We start from the raw sequence: 22,469 nt of genomic DNA, 5'->3' as shown, positions 1-22,469 counted from the left end.
CATCCTCACAGCCCTAGGCCACCCTGGTATGCCTGGCAAGGTGTACAGGACAGGGGCAAGTGCGAAGGGATGGAACACTGCTGTATAGCCAGAGACAAAAGGAGTCTCCTAGTATCTATCTTGTGTGTCAAGCTACAGAGCCGACAGGGCAAGTTCAGGCTTGTTCGCCTGCTTCCCCTTGGAAGGACACCTGGTGTAACCTGGAGACAAAAAGACCTCTTCAGCATTTTTTAGCACCCTCCTGCAGCAGGTAAGGCACACTTCAATAATTTGATCAGAGATAGAACTAGATTCAAAGAATCAGGATAGACACAAATAAACTCATCAAGCTGCCAGCCAAGCCCTCTGACTCACCTTCTCCTCCCCTGGCAGATAGTTTTCCAGACCTCGCCCTCATCTAAAAGTCTATAGCCAATGCTCAGGGGCACTTAACTAAAAGTACCTAGGCATTATTTCTGATCTATCTCACCTCTTGTTCTTTTCTCCTTCCAACTCCAACTCCTAAACTCATCAAGAGCAATTTGATGTTTTGTCCACTAGCAATGACAGACTATTATGGGACATTGCCAGGCCTAGTGAGACCATACCTCCAACTCCTCTCTTGGTTATAAATATCTCCCCATTCATCATAGCAATTTGCTAGTGTTTTTCCTTGGATCCAAAACATGAGCTCTGTACTTGCGTGTACAGTTTTCCTTTGCTTTCCTTATAAGAAATGCTGGTCATTATTTGTCTCCTCGCAGCTGCCTCCATCTGGACCTTGCTCCCTGGATCGGTAAATATACTTTCCCTGGGAACCTTTAATCCTTGTGTCCATCCCCTCATACCTTTACTTTCCTAGTTCTGTGTGTATCGGGAGTTGTGTGTTTTCTGTGAGTGTGTAAACAAATTTGATTATTTTTAATAAAGCCCTTGAAATTTACAATAGCTTATTTATTGGGAACCTTTTCCACTGATGCAATAATCCCCATTAAAATTCAGTTCTCCACGCCAACCTCTCGCAAAGCTCTACCAGTCTCCTACCTAATTTCCCTATTTGGCATAACAGATGCCCTACCACTGAGTCATGGCCCTTTCCTAAGTGCAACATTTCCATGGGTGGAAGAGCCTTCCACCTGCAGAGCTTGACTTTCTTGGCTCCCCCTCCCATGGCTGCCTGAAATCCCCCCTGGATTCCTGTTCCTCTCTGTAGGTGCCAGTGGAACCTGAGAAAGTCACACTCCATGGCGGGGGAAGTCCTTGGCCTGTGGAAATTACATGCTGGATCCAACTCATGGTCTTCTCTACTCCATTTTATTGTCACAACAACCCGATGAGACAAGTTAGGCTTGTAAAGAGTGACATACCCAAGGTTATCCAGTGAGCTTCAGGGCCAAGTGGGAATTGCAAATTAGGTCTCCCCGCTCCTGGTCCAATACTCTAACCCACTGACACACTATGGGCTGCATCCCATCTAAATTCCATGCTTGGAAGCATAACTTCTCCACCTCCCCTCTCCCAAAACAGTCCCAAATGGCCCCAGAAATGCTGTTCCTGGGGGACAGGAGATCTCTGAGAATAACATGGGGCTGGAGTTTGAAGAGAAGGGAATGGGACCTTCTCTTGCTCATGCAGTTCTTTTTGACGGGATCCAATTCAATATCCTACCAACATATTTTTGGAACGCATGTTCCTGTGAGATCCTGTGCTATATACTGGCAAACACAGTAGTCTCTGTGGATACTCGAGAAAAGCCCTGCACCACTAGGAATAACTTTTGAACACTTACCCTACAATGTGATCGGAATTCTTGTTCTTGGCTTTTGAGGTTCTCATTCATTGCCACCAATGCTCGAAGCTTCTGCAGTACACTAATAAAGGTATTATTTACTCTTAGGGACTTAGACACTCTTATTCGGAGAAAAAATTAGCTTTTGAGAAAACAGCATTTGTTTTAAATAAACTACCTAGAAGCTGAACACAAAACATAAGATGACAACTGGACTGAATAATATGCAAACTTAGAACTTAATGAAGGGCTCTTGGAGCTTTGATTGGCTAGATAGTATCCAGAGGATTTTTCTTAAGGGACAACAGCAAAGAAATATATTTGAACTAACCTGATATCAGGAAGTCCCTGGCCAAATCTCATTTCAAGTCACTAAATCACTGGCTGGCATCAGGAAAGACATTATTACCCATTCTTTTCTGATTTGCATGCATCTCTAAGGACCACAATCCTGCTCAATAGGAGTACTGCAATATTATTTGCAATGCTGAATGTTCAATAATCTTTAAAGATACACAGTGATATCCTACGGGTTTGAACCCACTGGGATTTAGACTGGACAAACTGCATAGGATAGGATTGCACAGACATTCAGCTAAATGTGTATTTAGTTTTATTTTACTTATGTCATTTATAGTCCACCTTTCTCACCAAGACCCATTGCACATGACAATTAAGTCAACAGTTCAGTAATATATCTACCTTTCCAAAGACGGACCGAGAAACAATCAACTTGTATGATTGCATCGTCTCAAAAGTGAATGTGAAAACATAGCCCGACATAAAAGGTGCATACTCTTGTTGTCCAAGTATTTAAGTTTGCCTGTAACACTCTCTGTCACCTCATAAGCACAGTATACAAGAACAAACTTGAACTAAAGGTGTTATCAAAAACTTTGCTGAAAAACCCAACTGATATGAAGTTAGAGATTAGGGGGCAGAACACATACTTAGAATCTGCTTGGGACTCCACTGCTTCCAAGGCTGCGACCTCCTTGCCCAATTTTTCACTGTAACTCTTTACCTAAAAAATTGGAATTAAAACTGTGTAAAGACATTGACTGGTTGAGTCACTCTCTAAAGATGATAAAATAAACTGAAAATAAGCCCCTTCGTATTTCTTGGATCCAACTTTGGTGCAAATGGAATTATTTTGAGGAAGAAATCTTTGCTGCCTTTCCCCAGCCTGTGCGATGGGGTGTGTGTGCGCATGTGCACACACATGTGCAGGGAGGTGAATTCCCCCTTCTTGCTGCATGACAGAAGGCCCAGTCTTATAGCTGTTGGGTACTCTGAAGTCTTGAAAAGCAAAACATCTGAATCAGACATAGGAAACAGCTACAGCTAAAAATAATGGATCACGTGCTAAATCATTAAAAGAGCTGAGAGTCCTATTCCTTCAATAATAAACATTTCCTCTAGTTTAGATGCAGCATTGACTGGAAATACCAGAAAAAAAAATCTAATTCCACAAAGAAGCACAGCTTAACTAACAAAGCAATTTTATGCAGTTACTCTAGTCTAATACCACTGAAAACCAGTAGGCCCATACCCTAGCAACTCTACACAGGACTGCTCCACACGTTACTTGAGTTCAGTGGGACTTCAGAATAAACACGGTCAGGGCGGAGCTGTCTGTCACGTTTAATGGCGGGCAGGAGAAAAAGATCTGAACCTCAACATCAGGATGATGAAACCAACTTTTAAAATGAAGCTTCTTAAATGAAACATCAGGATGATGACCTCAACTTCTTAAATGAAACATGAGTCAAATTTGGGAGACTCCATTAGCTGTCCTACTGGCCACACGAGGCACGGCATGGCATAATCTGCAACGAGAGGCCTAGAGTATGAAGAAGGCACATGGGAATGTAATGAAGCTGCTGAGGAACCTTACAGACCTATGAAAAGATCAATCACGTCTTTCTGGTTGTTCTTAATAAAGGGTCTTCCATGACTTTTGTTTTTGGATTATAAGAACGGTGTATCTACAGACTGGACTAGGTGACTGTTACTAGTCATGTACCTGCAGGCATGGTCACACCGTTTTAAAACTGCCCAATTTATTTTTCTAAGTGACAGACGGTAGCTTAAGGAGAAGGAGACAGATTACCTCATTCAGTGTCTTCTTGGCCTCATTACAACCTGCTTGTAGGTCAACACATTTAGCCTGCAACTGTTGACGAAGAGACAGAAAAACCAAGTCCAATTATTACATAGGGGTTTACCGCACTTGCATTCCCAGCGATGTATTAAGAGCTTGAAAGCATTATAAAAAATACTGTTCGCACTTTCTATGCATTCCCAGCGATGTATTAAGAGTTTGAAAACGTTTTAAAAAATCCTGTTCGCACTTTGTTTGGCCCCTTTAGCTGTGAAGACGTCTTCCAACCATTTATAAGCCGTGGTCTCCAAAAACCCTTTTAAAGCGATGTTTTTTATAACATTTTCAAACTCTTAATACATAATGCTGGGAATACCTAGTGCGGTAACAGCCATAGTCAGTTGGATCTTCTATCAAAACATGGCAATGTTTCTGGTTAATAGCAATTATAAACATAAGAAGGAACACACAGGCCTGTATCCAGCCACACATGCCAAAGACTGAAGGGTACAAGTTTTCTTAAGAGGGTGTGACGATTTCCAGTGATACCCCCCATCCCTTCTACATCCCCGAGCCCTGAAGGGGTGTTCTACAAGAAAATAGAGGGACAAAGTAGGTCTGAAGGGGATGGGGGGGGGGGGAAGTAGGCAGAAATTGCTGCCCTCCTCTTTACAAAAGAAATTAAAAATGTGCATGGTTTTAGGTCTTTGGGACGGGTATAGGCCAGAATCTTTATTTTCCCCATTCTTCAGCCCACAGAGGGAAGAGGTTCAATGAATGCAACCATGTTTCTTGGGATGGATTAACCCCCCGCCCTGAAACCTGATCTGAACTGGGATCCCATGCAGCTATATGTCTCCTTTTAAAAAAACCAATCACTGATCATTACCTTGTATGGCTTGGTGAGACTCCAGCTTCATACATTCTTTCTCCAATACCTTCCCTAACCACTATTTGTAAGTAGCACCACCTTGATCGATAACGATGAGTCAATGCCCACATTATTTTTAGAAGGCACACATGCTTGTGGAAATCACGCCTACACGCTAAGATGCCATAAACACATAATACCAGATAAACAATCCTGCCTGGTTTGGCCCCAAATGGCAGCAAATACTTCTGGATCTTTCTGTAGGCAAAACAAGTGTTCTATCATTGACCTATAGCATCTCTCTAGATGGAAGACAGAGTATTATTGCTTTTATACTGCAGGATGTTACTTTTAAACTTGCAGGAACATGCAGTAATATGTTGCATTGTGCCATGTGTGTGTGTGTGTGAAGTGCTGTCAAGTCGCTTCCGACTCATGGCGACTCTATGAATCAATGTCCTCCAAAAGGTCCTATCTTTGACAGCCTTGCTCAGATCTTGCAAATTGAGGGCTGTGGCTTCCTTTATAGAGTCAATCCATCTCTTGTTGGGTCTTCCTCTTTTCCTGCTGCCCTCAAATTTTCCTAGTGTGATTGTCTTCTCCAGTGGCTCTTGTCTTCTCATAATGTGACCAAAATACGATAGCCTCAGTTTAGTGCCTAGTGTACTCATTATTTATCAAAAGATAGAGATACCAAAGCACCATCCTGTTTTAAAGAAATACCTATTTTATCAGTTGTGATGGCTTAATTTACTTCATTTATACCCCACTTTTCTCTCCAAAGGGGCCCCAAAGTGGCTTACAACATTTGATCCTTCTCCATTCTATCCTCATAACAACGCTGAGTGTGTGTGACTGCCCTCGGGTCACCCAGCAAGCTTCCATGGCAGAGTAGGGATTGGAACCTGGGTCCCCCAGATCCTAGTCTGACACTCTAACCACTACACCACACTGCCTTAGAATCAAGCAGTGTCTGTGATTTAAAGGAGACATCCAATTATCAATCATAAAAGCCCAACATGTCAGGTAGAGGATACACCTTTTATGCCTTAGGCCCACAGAAGTAAACTCAGACAGCATGTCAACATAGATAAAAGAGATAAAGGACATTGGCATAATGAACAAATACCAGAAATACATCATGAAACGTAATTTGTAAAATACTCATACTCGAAGTAGGGTTGATTCTGGCAAGTTATATTCTGCTGTGCTGCATGAAAATGCAGAACAAAAAATAGCAGATGGGACAGGACAGATGGCGATGAAGCTGTGAAGCCACATCAATTTTGACAGGCAAAACAATCATTTTAGCAACGGCCAACTGAGACCACATGCAACATTTACAGAAACTATAGCGAGCAGTCATATGAGGCCCTTCTGCCATTTGGGGAAAAAATCAATACACTTTGAACAAATGTCTACAAATTAGGAAATTCTGTGCAGATGTAAGGAATTTATCTTGTAATAGGACTAGAAGAATTAAAGCACGGAATCTTTCACATTGTGTGCACATAAATATGTTCAATAACTTTCATTACAAGTCTTTGAGAGCTAACAGTTTTTTGGGGAAAAATCTATTTCGAAGATGGGCTATTACAAGACGACAGTCACTCATGTGGAGCAAAATGTTTCATAGGCTAAGGAGGAAAAGTATCTTGGGCTTTTTTGTTCATAAGAACAAAAAGCAAATGGCAACAGTCACTCAGAAGGATACAACCAACACATATGGAGTACACGCTTGTCTACTTTCCACAAAGAGGATCATGTTCAATTAAATAAATTGCTCCGGAGGATCCTTTTACAAGGGATATGGCTGAAGTTCATGGCACTGTTTACTGCATTGTCATGTTCTCACTGCATTACTTTCTAATCCAGTTTTTCAACTTTCTGTGTGTGTCGTATCTTCTACTGTTTTTATTGCACTGTTTTCCAACTTTGTAATGCAATCTTATTGCACTGTTCACGATATGTCTTATACTGTTGCTTTTGAAGTAGATAAGACCAAGAGTTCAGTAGCACCTTAAAGACGAACAAGATTTCTGGCAAGGTATGAGCTTTCGTGAGTCACAGCTCACTTCTTCAGATACAGCCAGAATGTGATACAGCTGATATCCTAGTAGTATCTGAAGAAGTAAACTGTAGCTCACGAAAGCTCCTACCCTGCCAGAAATTTTGTTCGTCTTTAAGGTGCTACTGGACTCTTGCTCTTTTTTTACTGTTGGTTTGGTTTAAGCTTTGTAATCTGCTTTAAGTCTCAGCAAGAGACAGACTACAAATAAAGGAAATAAACAAATTCTCATGCTCCTGGGAGTTAACTGATCTTGTCTTCTACAGCAAGCACCATAGGAATGCAGTGGAGTTAATACCTTCCATATATATGTGTGTGTATATATGCTTCAGAAGTAGAGATGGATTTTATAAATATATTTTTTCCTTTCTTTCAGTCTTAGTGTGACACTGTTCAGAGCTGAATTGGCGGTATGAGCAGTATCATTAAAGTAAAGTAGAGATGGAGTCTTCTGTTTGTTCAGAAGCCCATACTGGTCACCTCTATTTGCTCATGTGAATTTTGGTTCATTGGATGTGCTTATCAAGTATAAATTAATTTCTGAATACTATAAAAAGTGTGTGGCAGGCAGAAATCCAATAGCAGTAAGTTTCCCCAGGCAGTGACCATAGAACCTTTGCCTGTTGAAACCTTTTACAAGTACAATGCCTCTGTCAGAAAAATCCAGAACAGCTCATGTTTACATGCTGTTCTTTTCTTGCTTTATGGTTGTTGCTCTTGTAGACTCCATCCGCATCCAAGCAAATAAGAGAGTAGCTGTGTAACTGACTACTACCAGATAACACAATTATTATGCAGTTGCTACATTCCCTGCAAGGGCTGGAGGACGACAGGCCATTGGCATTGTGGTACCACACTGTTATCCACTGATGTATCAGTGTAGCTGGACAAAGCAGAATAACTGCTATAAGCCAAAAAAGGAATTAGAACACCAGCAAGGTAAGTTGCTAATAGCCATTTTACTAATGTTGCTAGTAGACTTTTGAGGTTTTCCATCCAAGAATGCAACACAGCCTCTGGCTGTAGCATCTGGCCATGTGGTAAATAAACCAGAACTAACTGAATTATAAATTACTGCATCAATGCCATGTTTGTCAGTATCAGGCGTCTGTCCCTAGCATCCCATAAGCAAACTCACCCAGGCAGGTAGCTCTGAAGCAGTAATACTTTATTAGGAGCAAAAAGACAGATTAAAGGACTGACTGCCTACAGGCAGGTGAGGCTAGTAATGGGGAACACAGGCAGGTTACATGCTTAAGACACTACGGACTGAAAAAGTAAACATTGCTAGGCAACCTTGAGATAAGCGGTTCCCAGGAAGACGGACTAAACATTACCACAGCTGCAGAAAACAGGTTGAGCGAAACTGCACACAGACGTTCATAGGCATGAGAACCAAGGACTTGACGTTTGGCCAGAACCTGGCCTGACTCATGTCAAGAGCTTTTGCTCCAGCAAAAAAGGCAAAGTCCAGACAATGTTTATACAGCATTAGGTCTGCAAAACCCATAAATCAAGCCAACCTGCTATTCAAAACAGACTCCCAAGATTCCCTCCCTCCAGGGAAGGAGAGCTTACCACCTCCCGAGGAAGCCTGTTCCACTGAGGAACCGCTCTAACTGTTAGAGCTGTTAGAACTGTTAGATATGTCTAGACGGAAACTCTTTTGATTTAATTTCAACCCGTTGGTTCTGGTCCGACCTTCTATTCATATACACACACAACCATCACATCATCTTCCAATTAAATGCACAGAAAGCTTTTTAGTGCTTCTTTTCTTGCCCCATCTTTTGCTTCTGAAACTATGCACTAAACTTTTCCATAAGCTCAGAGTGGCAAAGTCGTTCAGATACCCTAAATAAAAGAGAGACAATGTTTAAAGGCATACCTCCTCCAACTGCTTCGTTTTCTGCAAGATCTGCTTATTTAGGGAGGCCACCTTCCTTCTGTGCTGCTGGACAGCTCCAAGTCTTTCTGGACGTTCCTCTGCAGAGAGCCCTGATTGCTGGGGGCGGGGGGGGGGGGCGTGGAGGAAAGAAAGCACAGGAGAAATGAATTACTGTTCCAAATCTTATCTGATTCATAAATGTATAAGCTAGTCTAACCTTCATACAGGTCTTCGATATCACCAGACAAGAATGAACTATGTATTGGATCCATTATCCCTATGCCATTAGGGGAGGATCCTTCCTCCTTCAGGAAATGGAAGAGAATAATTGAATCCAACCCAAATGAATAACGACACCGATTAAACCGTGCTACATGTATCACCTGCAGTTAAGGCAGAAAGCAAAGTCGGCAGGTGGAGGAAAGCAAAAAGTGGAACAAGTCACATTCCACTTGCACCTGCAAAACTGATTGAGATCAGTCCTGCCACCCCCTCCAACTTGTGAGAGATGCAGTTGAATATGACACAGTGCTGTTGACAGTTTGAAGGGCACACAAACACACACGAACCCCTAAGTCCTTTCAATCACATTATCTCAACTTATGACATATCTCTGTGAAAAACGTGTTCATAGTAATCCTTTTAGGATGAACTTGATGTTTACCAGTTGCATCAACTTCATATTTTCCAGCTACTTCCACAAGCCCACTTGTCCAGGGAATCAGTCCCAAACAGTGTAGGAGTTGCTACTGATGCCATGGATGCAATCTTCTGCATGCTTACTTAAGAGTAAGCTTTCTTGAAACCAGGAGGTTTATTTCTGAGTAGCTGGGGCACGATTGCACCGACTTCATTCCCACCTGCCTAGAATTTATAACATTACTGTTATTGGTTATTGCTCCAAGTTCCATTTTCCAATCAAAATGCAGCTGTTCCCGACAGCAATTGATAGTGCTGTGTTTAACTGGTCAACTCTTACGCTTGCATCCAAAGCACTGCCAGTGGAGTAATGCCGGCAGAGGGGGACTTCCCTGTTCCTCCCAGCCACTGCAGTTCACAGATTCCCCCTAACTTTAGCACAAAGTCTCTGAATTGTCTTATGTATCTGGGCTACTTACAACCAAAACAGTAGTGGTAGTGAACAGAAATGCAAAGAGACATAAGAGTACCACAGGCATCCAATGATACAGAAAACATGGGCTGCGTTCAACACTAAAACAATTAATTAAGCAGGGACTATACACAACAGTTCGTTGCCAGCCTTGCACCTCTCCCCTTCCTTTTCACAGAGAGAACAAATGAGGATTCCTGGCTGGAAATAAATTCGGGTTCCCCATGACATACAAATGTAAACCAGAGTTATTTATTCCCCACAAACCTGGACTCTACGCCATTTGCAAGAATTCACCCACAGAATCCTAGCTTGAGGGGACTCACCCCACGATGTATGTCAGTGGAAACCAGGAATCCTGAATTGCACTCCCAGCAAGAGAGAAAGAGTGAGGTATGCCTGCGGGCAACAAGCCATAGTTGTGCACTGACCTTTTCTTGAAAAATATTTATAAGCCCACATTCTCCGGAGCTTCTTCAGGATTCTTGCCTTAACTGGAGCTTGTTGTGACATCTGAATGCAGCCACAAGGTAAGTAAAACATCTTTGCTGTTACTTCAGATTAGAAGCTTCAGAGGCAGGTGGATGGCAATCTAAAGTGCAACAGGACTATGTAGGCAAGGCGTCTGTCAAGTCCATGTTCCACCCACTTCTTTTTGCCTTGCAGCTGTAACTCCAGCTTTGTCCTTCCAAGCTGAACTGACTCCTAGTATCAGAATCCAGCTAAGAGAAAATACTTAGGGATAGAATTAGAGGGGGCATTAGGAGTAGGAGAAATGATACCATACCCAGAAAGGACCTGTCCTTGCTCTTCTGGCTTTATTGATTCATTAACTCAGGCCCTTTTGGAATGCTGCTTTTATGAGGAACTTAGATCACATTATATCTCTCCCCTTTTAATATATAAATCAAATGCCTCTGTGTCTGACATAATGCCTTTTTTATTAAGTGGCAAGATTTATTTCAGTCCTTATATCCCTCAAACATTAGATTTAAAATTACGCTGCTCAAGATCGCATGAAGCTGCCTTACACTGAACCAGACGCTTGGTCCATCAAAGTCAGTATTTGTCTACTCAGACTGGCTGCGGTTCTCCAGGATCTCAGGCAGAGGTCTTTCACATCACCTACTTGCCTAGTCCCTTTAACTGGAGATGTGGGGGATTGAACCTGGGACCTTCTGCATGCCAAGCAGATACTCTACCACTGAGCCATGGCCCCTCTCCCTCAAGAAGATGCTTGTGAGAGCTGAGACCACATTGACCTGCACAAAGCAGGTGTTTTTAAAAATAGAATGAAGGAACTTGCAGCCCTGAAAGACGGGGGAAGAAAAAAGTTGATGGCCAATGGCTCAGGTGTCATCTACTACAACAGCCAGGTCAATATCTTACCTTTTCAGCATATTCTGACACAATCTGCTTGATCTCATCAGACTGAAGACCCACAATCTGGCCTACGGTGCTTGCAGTCAGCCGGCTCTGCAAGAACAACACACTTATTGAAACCCAAGGCACTCTGTTTCAAACAAGAGTCAACTGACAGCACTGCGTGACTTCTATGAAAGCAGCATGGCTAGAAAGAGGCACAAGACCAAAAGATGGCTTGAAGGGTAGTCAGCCCTTTGGCCAACTACAACAGCTGGAATGAGCAACTTTTGTAATGCACAACCTTTGCAATGCAGAAATGGAAATGGCTCGATTATATCACAGCAAGTAGAAAATTCTGCTTCACTTCACAGGCTTGTTACTATCAGTTATTGAAATCTGTGAAACTTGTTACCCAGCAAATGGGAGGATGGCATGTGCATACAAATGAGTGAAGGGTACAAGTAGGAGGACTCCTATGCAATCTCTGGTTGCGATGGAACATGGAGTTGAGAGGCACAGTCTACACGCTTATACAGAAGGAATAAGCATTCACAAACTTGTGTTAGGGGAAAGTGAACCCCAATGGAGCCCCTGTCTAAGTGGGAGGCTCCTTGAAGTGTTTGGAATGATTGCAGTGAAGTCCTTAAGCAGAGTTACATCCTTTTAAGCCTACTGACCTAAATGGATTTAGCAGGGTGTAACTCTCCTAGCCCTGATCTGAATAGCCCAGGTTAGCTTAATCTCCTCAGATCTCAGAAGCTAAGCAGGGTCAGCCCTGGTTAGTATTTGGATGGGAAACCACCAAGGAAGTCCAGGGTTGCTGTGCAGAGGAAGCACTGGCAAACCCCCTCTAAATGTCTCATGCCTTGAAAACTCTCAAGGGTCGCCATAAGTCAGCTGTGACTTGACGACACTTTACACTGCAACTCTCCTTAGGATTTCACGTAGACAAGTACCTTTACTACCATCAGAAAAGGCCTGATCCGACCAGTGGGCCATCTAATCCAGCACTTTATTTCACACGGTGGCCAACAGGCCTTTCCCTGATGTAGCTTTCTAGCATTGGCTCTTATGTGAAGAAGCAGCTCCAAGGAAACATCAGTAGGCCTTTTAAGAGACCCAATGGATAACTCAAAACTGCAAGTATAGTCTTCTTTCTTGTGTTACTGTTGTCCAAGGCTCAAGTAGTCTCTCTCCATCCCCGTTAACCCTAATTTGGCTGTGACAGCTTTCAAGTCAATGTGCAGTTTAAATACACAATGCTATTGAACTGGTTTAATAAATAAAGCCTCGGATCTAGACTAGGGATAAGAAATTCTGCCCTAAAACAGACCCCAAATTCCTGTTCCTAGGGTGGGAATATCACACTCCGTGGACAGAAGCCCTTGTACGTACCTCCAATCCACTGAAAGCAACTGGACCACCAAAAGCAATGTTCATGCCCTTTACTTCTGAATAATATGCCAGAGATCATCCCTATTCTTAGCCTCCTCAAAGAGGAATCTTTCCGATATAAGAAGTCTGCATGAGTCATACTACCTTTTCAAAAGCACAGTGCAATTTGGTGTACTGTATTAAAAATTAAAAAGAAAACTATGACTAACGAATCAAGGCTACTTACTTCTTCTGTTCCCATTGCAGCCATTTCGGTCATCAGTGTTTTAATACGAAGCTGATGAAAAATTTAAAAAACAACAAGCTTAAAGAATGTGGCCTTTAAAAATGCAGTTCACATTTGTTCGATGGCACTGCGCATTAAATAGTCATCCCAGTCTCACGCATGAAGTCTAGAAAAATTAAAAAAAACAAGCTACGTACATTTACATCAAATTCTAAACCCAAACCAAGATGGAAGTTATGTATTAAGCTGACTTCTAACTTGAATTGTCCAAGCAGTCTTCACTAGGCATGATATATCATTTACTTATTCACTCGGGACCCCTTGTGAGGAAGTGCTGCGGTTCCGGACCACAGGGGAGGCGCTTCTACTGCACTTCATTCCCACGCCAGGGTGACCTTTCCCAGAAACTGAGGCAACAGGGGTGTTAGAAAGAGTTGCGGTATGGGCTCCTTCCTCACTGGACACAGGTCCGTTCACGTCCCTCCAACAGGAAAGGAAGGTGCCACATGACAGAAATGCCATGCATACGCACACAGTATCAGAGGTGGGCGCCCTCAAGCAGCTACAACCCAAGGCAGGCCCCACTGCAGCTGCTCAATGAGCTGCCTCCAGCTGACTTCTCCTTTGGGAAGAAGGCAAAAATTCACATCCTTGCCACCACACGAAGCTGCCTCATACTGAATCAGACCTTTGGTCAATCAAAGTCGGTATTGTCTACTCAGACTGGCAGCGGCTCTCCAGGGTCTCACGCAGAGGGCTTTCCCATCACCAACTTGCCTAGTCCCTTTAACTGGAGATGCCGGGGGACTGAACCTGGGACCTTCTGCACACCAAGCGAATGCTCTACCACTGAGTCACGGCCCCACCATGCTGTATGTTCCCTTCCTCCCTTTCCATGTGGCCAATGCTAGCCCCTGCTTCTTGTCAGTCCTTCCTGAGCAAATGAGCAAAAGGGCCTGCAAGCTATTGCCCATAGGGAGAGAAGGCAAATGCTGCTCGCCGCAGGGGAAGAAGCAGCCTTGGGTTTAACTTATCAGCAAATCATTACAGTTCAGTGCACCTCTTCTGCAGCTTGAAGGTCATCTTCACTGTAGGTGTCATTCTTCCCTGTCGATGCAAGTCCTGCAGGCAGTACCATTTTCTTGTCTTCAGCCTATTTAATACACACACACACACACCAGAATACTATCAGTTAAGATGGGAAATGGAAGAAAAGCACTGGTGTGGGTCATCAACACAACTGTTCTTCTCATAACATAAAAAAAGCCCTGCTGGATCAGACCAAGGCCCATCAAGTCCAGCAGTCTGTTCACACAGTGGCCAACCAGGTGCCTCTAGGAAGCCACAAACAAGACGACTGCAGCAGCACCATCCTGCCTGCTCCTCTGATACTAGAGAGAATAGGTATGCAGCATGACTAGTATCCATTTTAACTAATAGCCATGAATACCCCTCTCCTCCATGAATATGTCCACTCTCCTCTTAAAGCCCTCCAAGCTGGCAGCCATCAACACATCCTGGGGCAGGGAGTTCCCCAATTTAACTATGCGTTGTGTGAAAAAATACTTCCTTTTATCTGTTTTGAATCTCTCACCCTCCAGCTTCAGCAGATGACCCCGTGGTCTAGTATTATGGGAGAGGGATAAAAACTTCTCCCTTTCCACTCTCTCCAAACCATGCATAATTTTATAGACCTCTATCATGTCTCAATACAAGCTTCATCCAGTTATCTTCTGAGAATTACAATCTACCAAATCGACTTAGCAAGGATGTTCCCCACATGCAATGGCAGTGGAATCTGTTTTTATCATCATTCTTCATCTTGGAATATTTTTATATTATTTTTATTAAAATAGTCATACCCTGCCTTTCCTCTTGGCTCAAGGCAGCTTTGCTATCAGACTGAACAATGCACTGCTTGATCTGCCTTTCTGACTACAGCACTCCTGGCATTTGTGGTCTTTTGAGAGGCACCATTTTATATTGCCTAAAAAAACTTCTCACAACGGAAATATCCCGCAGATGGCCAATTAAAAAGAAACAAAGCAAATTTAAATGTCTGAGTTAATAACTGAGGCATAAAAAGGTTTAGCTGTTGAGAAGATCTTAAGCCAGGCAGCAGCGCTCATTTATGGATCCAGTTAGTAGATATGGATCTTAATATGTGGCAGGTATGGACAGCAGTTGTCTGTAAGCATAAGACATTTCTGAAGGGTAAGATACAGTGGCAGTATAAGATATGAGTCCACTGTCAGTAGGATATGACCATATTTTAAAGGTGTACTTAAGGGGAGTTTGATATTGCTTAAAATAGTGTTTTTGTAGTATGACAATTTAGTTCTTTTCACAACTGTCATAACACCTGTACATTCCATAAATTTTGCCTATAAAAGATAATGACCATCACATTTTCATCTGGGCAGGTAAGATGAAAGAATAAAATCCATGGGTAAATATATCAGCTTCAGTTACTTAACCTTTGAAAGGAACAGTACTCTTTATCCTTATATAGTAATTTAAGTGACAATTGCAGTCCATTTCTTCAAGCAGAATAGCTCAAAGCATAAAGGAGGAATGTCTTAACGGCCATTTACCATACCAATCATTCATAAACTATGATCTGCAAATGATTTCTATTCCGGCAAATGATTTCTAAGGCCAGAACAAAAGATAGGAAAATGGCAAAAGGTCATTTGCAGGAAGAACTATAACATATTAAAAATTCAAATACTAAATTGCTTCTGAATTGGGAGCATTTTGACTGACCCTAAGAGATCTCCTAAATGTTACAGAGGGCGTATAGCAATGCTTCTCCTTTTCACAGCACATCCAATCCAGACTCATGGAACACAGAAAAGGTATTCTTTGTGATGACTATACTGCTAGAAACAGTGGGGATCCGCAAAAACAATTCAACAATAATAGCAATCTAGTGTACGAGAAAGATTAAGAACCCCAGTATTATGCTTTTTTTCCCAATGGCTTTGCTAAAATAATATATTCTCCCCAAAATAATATATTCTCTCCTCTTTCAACTGGACTGTTTCTTGACCAAAGAATCTCACCTTCTCTATTTTTCCTTGTCTGCTGAATCCATACCTCCTACAAAGGGAAGAAAATCAAAAGAAGATTATGCTGCTGATTTCGCTTCACCTTCATAAACATGCCTTTAGCACATGCACAAGTCACAGCAATTGTTAGAATAAAAGAGCAGAAAAAGAAAAAAACCAGAGGTTAGCCAAATGCTCACAATAAACTCAGTGTTTTCTGAAACTGGATTCCAGTTGTCTGTGGCATGCCTTGCAACACCAGCTTCTCATGGTGGTTTCCAAACCTTTGCTGTGCAGCGAGGGGCCAAAAAGCCAGTAAGGCATTACTGCATTGCAAAACAGGGCCCTGCTTGAAGTTTGACCAAATTTTGAACTCTATCCACCAAGAGGGAGAATCAGCAATGGTTTTTTTTTTAATGCGACACTCAAGGGCTCTGATCACAGGCTTGTTGCCAGACTGCTAATGAGCTGCATTTTCGTTCCAAAAGCATTTTGCTTTTGCTTGCCAAAGCATCACCGTCTCCTCTTCTCCCTTGTTTGCTTTCTCTGTACATGCCCTTTCCACTGAAGTTCCAGTTTAAACATCTCCTTCTGCTGCTGATTTATTCCGTCTTCCCACCGGGGACAGGCTCCTCTGCCTTTGGACAGTCAAGGCTCAATATGCCATAAAGATTACCCAAACAGGGTCGATTGTCTATAGCAACATTACCATAAGATGAAAATCTGCCTCATTTCATTTTTAGAGCCAGTGCTTTATGCTGCCCCATCTTTGTTCTGCACTTTACTTTGCACAAGACAGTAATGACATTGATGGCTAGGGGTTGGAGAAGAGATCAAGGCAGATGGAGATCAGTCCTGGGCCTGGCTCACTCTACAGATGGAAAGGAGCAAGTGCTGGCTAGCAGTCCTCTTCGGCTTCTTTGCCACTATTGCTTATCTGCCTTTTGTCTGTCCAGGAATCACATGAAACAGTTTAAGGAGCTGCAGCACAATCCTGCTACAGATACAGCTCCAAGCAGATATCTGAACAGCAAACATTGCAGCGAGCCATACTTCTAACTGAGCTTGTACTTAGTAGGGGCGCTTGCCATGCATTCAATCTGTTTGGATGCACACACCCCCAACAGCACACCCTTACTTTGTCCTGTTGCCAAAGTCCACTGATCTTCAGGGACAAAATTGGGGGTGGAGGTTCAATGTACTGTTGTTACTTCACTAATGAAGCACTTAGGAGCCCCGTGGCGCAGAGTGTTAAGCTGCAGTACTGCAGTCAAAAGCTCTGCTCACGACCTGAGTTCGATCCCGACGGGAGTCGGTTTCAGGTAGCCGGCTCAAGGTTGACTCAGCCTTCCATCCTTCCGAGGTCGGTAAAATGAGGACCCGGCTTGCTGTGGGGTAAAGGGAAGATGACTGGGGAAGGCACTGGCAAACCATCCCGTAAACAAAAGTCTGCCTAGTAAACTTCAGGATGTGACGTCACCCCATGGGTCAGGAATGACCCGGTGCTTGCACAGGGGACCTTTACCTTAATGAAGCACTATGGGTTTTTTTTATTACAGAACTTGGAAGTGTAGCCCTGATCCCTGATCTACCCTATAATAATCGTAAGTGTCATCAAGTTGCAGCTGATTCATGGCAACCCCATAGGGTTTTTCAAGGCGAGAGACGTTCAGAGGTGGTTTGCCTTTGCCTGCCTCCGTGTCATGACCCTGATATTCCTTGGAGGTCTCCCATCCACGTAATAACAGTTGCCAACCATGATTAGCTTCCATACTCTGATGAGATGAGGCTAGTCAGGACTTTTCAGAATAAACCAGTACCAACTGCAAATTACGCCAGCCATTCGCTATATGTTTTTGAGTCATATTCCAAGAAAAACAGCTGGTACAAATGCACATTAGAGATAAAATGAAACGAGCAACAGAAGAATTCTGATGCAGACACACCGGGGTGGTGGTGGGGGGGCAGGATCTAAAGATACCTACAGGGAAAGTTAGTCTCAGTCAGTATCAGTGAGACTTATGAGTACATGGATCTGGTTGCTGTCACTCTTCAAAAAGAGAGAAAGAAACTGCAGCCCTCTAGATTAAAATGTTTCTCTGCCAAAAGCCAATTTTTGTAGGATTCTGTTTTCCCTCCAGGTTTTCTTCTACCATTAAAATTTAATCTATTGCTCCATTTAATGTAGTTTGTAAGCAACATTAAAATACATACAAATACAAAATAATTAATTTTTGCAGGGGGGAAAAGCTATGACAGGAAGCATGGAAGTCTAACCGAGTGACAAAAAAGGAAATTAATTACCGTAACTGAAATAGAGTTATAAAATATGTTCACAATATACTCAACAACAGAGACACAGCTGATACACGATATAGTTTAAAATACTGCAATACGTTTGGGCACAAATATTGTATTAGCATTAAAGCATGAAAGCTTTTGATTTGCAACTGTATGGCCAGACAGGCAAATAAGTGAGATGAACCCATTTATGGCTGAGGTCAACGATCAGCTTTACAAGTCAGGTCCCTATTTCCAAGTGTACTAATATAGCAGAAGGTAATTTGCCTTTCATTTTTTCTAAGGCTTTCATTCAATAGTTGTTCTCAAACTGTGGGGTGGGGCGGTGTCTCCCCCTCAGGAGACGCTAGTGACAAAGAGAGATCACATTTTCCAGGAGGATCCTGTGAACCACAATGGAGTAGAGTTCATGGGATGGATCTCAGTTGCCTTCCTCATCCTCTTCTAGTCCCTGGCCTCCCACAAAGTTGCTCTAGAAAAAAGAATAATGCCCAGGAGTGCAGAGGGCTGAAGTGAGAGGGGAAAGTGGCACGAAGCATCTCTGCCCCTTTAGTGAAAAGAGCAAGAGGTTGCAAAACAGGGGAGTAATTTCCACTGATCTGCTGCTTATCACTACATCATTTGAAGCATCATTCCCAAAGGCTTCTGATCCTCATCATTAGCTTGGGAAGAAGAAGGGCAGTGATGCCCCAAGGTGGAGACACTGGTTAATATCCTTTCTTCAAGCTTTCACTTCACATATGATTCTCTGGATCCAATCATCAGGCTCCCAAAACAAGTGAACCCCTTCTTCTGATGGGCTGAATAGCTCCTGGCAGAGATCCCTCAAATGATCCAAAATGGCTTTGTAGAATAGTGTGTGCCCATTAGCCTCTTCATCCTAACTTTGTCTGAGTAGCGCTAGAAAAACTACTGCTTTATTCTAACAAATTGTGGCTTTAGGAGGTTGTTGGATGTCCTGTCCTATTCACCTTCTAATTCCAGTCCTGGATTAAAACCCAGATCCTCACTAGTGGCATCCGCACATGGCGTTGTCAACATATTCACCTATGGATCATGGTGATTGACAGAGAGCAAAATACAATGGGATTGTAGGAGGGGGCGTGACAAAAAAATCTGAGAAATACTGATGTATTAATAACAATATATTAATAATGACCTATTAATAACAACAACATTTAACGTCAGCGGAAAAGAAGAGCACCATAGCAAGCAAAGGCAGAACAGTTGTGCCGGATGCACATCTGGATCTCAGCACAGATGTGTGTTTCAATCTCTGCATTCTGATGTAGATCCATACTTGCTTTCTGGTATAGCTGTGAGGTTCAGACCAATAAAGTTTCATTCAGTATCATCGCCAATGGTTTTCTTTTCTTTTGGGGGGGGGGGTATGCCCTAAGCATTCACACTGTATATTCTTTTTGTGATTCTTATTAAAAACATGAAACAAAGACAGCTGCTACATCCAATAGGCTCCATGTCAATGTCCCATTTGATGTGATATATGTCTGACTGGGTTCAGTCATAAAGAAATCCCTCTTTACAAATATGGCACCTAAGAAGAGGTTTGGGCTGTGAATAGCGGCTGAGAACATTCACAATAAAACTCTGAAAGAGTGTAAGCAGTTTTTACAAGCATCTTGTCCTCACCCAGCAACTTTTGCACTGAAAATCTCAAACATCGTGAAATTTCAGCACAGCACTATTAAATACCAAGCATGAAGAAAGGTTAGGGAAAAAAGATTCAAACTCAAGTGTGAGATCAACTCAAAATTAAATACACACACAAAATACTCACAAGACATTATCAGTGAAACTAAGAGGAGAGAGAGCCAACACAAGATGAACAAAATTAAAATATGCTTAACAACGTATTTTTCAAGGAAACACAGGAAAGAAATGGCCTTAGACATAACACTTAGCTGTCTTCTAGCTGGCACAAAGAAAGATGGAATTTGCCAGAACTCAGCACAAATGTACTGCAATTGCCTTTTTATCTTGGATAAACTCTAAAGCATGCATCCACAGCTACTGCTTAGCATCCCAAAGTACCAAGTACATCTCCCATTTTGAAAAAAGATACTATTATTACTGCCCATAATAATAAACAACTTTTATTTATATCCCACCCTCCCCTGGCGAGACCGGGCTCACATCATAAGTTAAAATACAGTGCAATAAAACACAATGCAATAAAATATACGATTAATGTAATAAAATCAATTTCACAACGCTGAAAATTTGTTCAATAGTTGCCTATTCATGGTGCCAAAATAATTCCCAGCAGGGAGGGATGGACCTCAATTCAAATTAGTTTCGAGCAAATAAAAGGAGGGTATAACAAACCAATGAGGAACAGGAAGGGGAACAGGGAAATATGGCAGGCTGTAGTTCAGGCTTGGGAAAGATTAATTATCAAGACTGAAACAAATAATGTGAAAGGTTTCAGGGAAATAGTGACAGCAGGGACACAAAGCAGGGAACCTCTGTGAGTAGGGGTGACATCTAAGAGCTAGGAGCAACATTATAAAGAAGTATTTAAAACATCATTCATAGAGCTGGTAGCCCCACATCTTGAACTGAACAGTCATTGGCATCCAGTTACTCCAGATGAAATTAAACAACCGATATCAGTAATGAACGAGGGGAAAGCACCAGGACCTGACTACGTCCCTGCGGAACTTCTTCTTCAGATCCAGAATACTGGGTAAGAGTTTTTGCTCATGTGTTCACGAAAATAAGCAACCAGTTCCCAGTTCCCAGTTCCCAGCAACATGGGCCAATTCCATAATTGTGCCAATCTTGAAGAAAGGCAATCGGACAGGTGTGATCTCACCTCACCTCCACTCTAAAAACCTCCCGCAGGAGGACAGAAGGGACCTGGTAAGCCTAAGGTACCCGCGTCCTATCTCACATCACACACACAGTGTATGTTGTCCCTGAGGGATCTTCAATCAGACCTAAAGAGTCACACATCCTCAGACACAGACTGAAAGTCCTTGCTCTGACGTTTACCTGCCGTATTCCAGAAGTGTAGCATGAACTTTGGACTCCTCATCCAGTAACTTTTCAGCGACTGATTGTCGCTTATATTTCCTCTGTGGCTTGTACACCTCCTGCAAGAGAACAAATGAGCAGTGTTTTCCAATGAAATTGTTCATAAAAGTGTTATGACTTTAGCGCAAGCCAGTCAGATTCTTCCACTGAAATGTCCTACCTTTGAATATTCTCAGGAGGTTGGGGGCTCCTTACAACTGACTCCAAGGCTTACCCCCCAAAAAGCCTTAGGTGGGAATGCACCAGATGTTGGCAATAAAGACATTGAGGAAATTCGACGCCAATGTGTTAGAGTGCATGTTCAGGGTTCAGAGCGCCAGTTGATTCTAACCAGCCACCACCTGAATTGTCCGGCCACTGATCTAGACTTATTATTTTACATATACATTTTCCGATTGAAAACACCAGTGCCTGGAAATGCAGAATTTATTCTCAAACATATCTGAAAGACGTCCAAAGACAGAGTGGAAAATAATGCTGACAATTTTTTTTTATAATACCCCTACGTAATTAAACAGATAAGATGCAATTTCAAATCACTGAAGTTAAGAGTTCATTAATTCTATTCTAGCTTTTTATTGAATCATTATGCTTAATTACTGTTCACATAATTATGGCTGCTTTAGCCAGCCATACTAAAAAAAGAAGAAAGAAACAAAGGAAAACGGATTTCATCATAATTAGTGGGAAGGTGTGGGAGGGGGAGAAGAGGTGTTTCTAGCATATTTTTAGCAATCACAAACAATAGATACACCAGAGTTCTTAGATGTAAAGCCAAGAAGCTACATTAGAGCCACTATCTGGATCGTACAAATCAGAGCTGGTTCTAGGTTTTGATGGCAGAAATTGCCCTCCTATGCCCACCCCCAGGAACCCTGCTCACATCTCCCTTTCTGCCCCAAGCACGTCCCTCCCACCTGCCTGTGCATCTTTCCCCTGCCTGCTCATGATCACAGCCAGCCAAACGTCCTTTCCTCAACGGCACTGGGAAGTGAATGGAGCTGGGAGTGCCAGCACCATGCTCACATTCTTCCCTGGAAGGGCTGGGCAGCCCAGGTAGGTAGCAGCCCAGGAGGTGGACTGCCTGCGAGCAAGTGGATGAAGGAAAGGAGTGCACACAGGTGGCATAGAGGTATGTGGGCAGGGGACAGTGGCAGTGGGTCCTGCCAGACGCCCCAACTCAGGGTATGCTGATACCTGCCTGGGCACAAATCCTCTTTAGTTAGAAGCACAAAATATAGATTATACTAACTCAATAGCCTCCT

The 22,469-nt window shown here is 42.7% G+C and overlaps 1 protein-coding gene across 1 annotated transcript in view; it reads right to left on the bottom strand.

Moving 5' to 3' along the window:
- Positions 1–22,469, bottom strand: part of CCDC93 (coiled-coil domain containing 93) — a 49,154-nt gene that overhangs the window by 9,940 nt on the left and 16,745 nt on the right. The window contains exons 7-15 of the mRNA XM_056861261.1: positions 21,163–21,263; positions 15,862–15,898; positions 13,857–13,949; positions 12,797–12,847; positions 11,200–11,286; positions 8,700–8,816; positions 3,882–3,944; positions 2,719–2,792; positions 1,769–1,850 (exon numbers count right to left, since the gene is read on the bottom strand). Coding sequence (XP_056717239.1) covers positions 1,769–1,850; positions 2,719–2,792; positions 3,882–3,944; positions 8,700–8,816; positions 11,200–11,286; positions 12,797–12,847; positions 13,857–13,949; positions 15,862–15,898; positions 21,163–21,263 — 705 coding nt within the window. The remainder of the gene's footprint in view (positions 1–1,768; positions 1,851–2,718; positions 2,793–3,881; positions 3,945–8,699; positions 8,817–11,199; positions 11,287–12,796; positions 12,848–13,856; positions 13,950–15,861; positions 15,899–21,162; positions 21,264–22,469) is intronic.

This window comes from Euleptes europaea, chromosome 15 (genome assembly GCF_029931775.1).
Source record: "Euleptes europaea isolate rEulEur1 chromosome 15, rEulEur1.hap1, whole genome shotgun sequence".
Taxonomy (NCBI): Eukaryota; Metazoa; Chordata; class Lepidosauria; order Squamata; family Sphaerodactylidae; genus Euleptes; species Euleptes europaea.
Note: the sequence above shows the minus strand (reverse complement) of the source record. Positions and strands in the feature narration are given on the sequence as shown.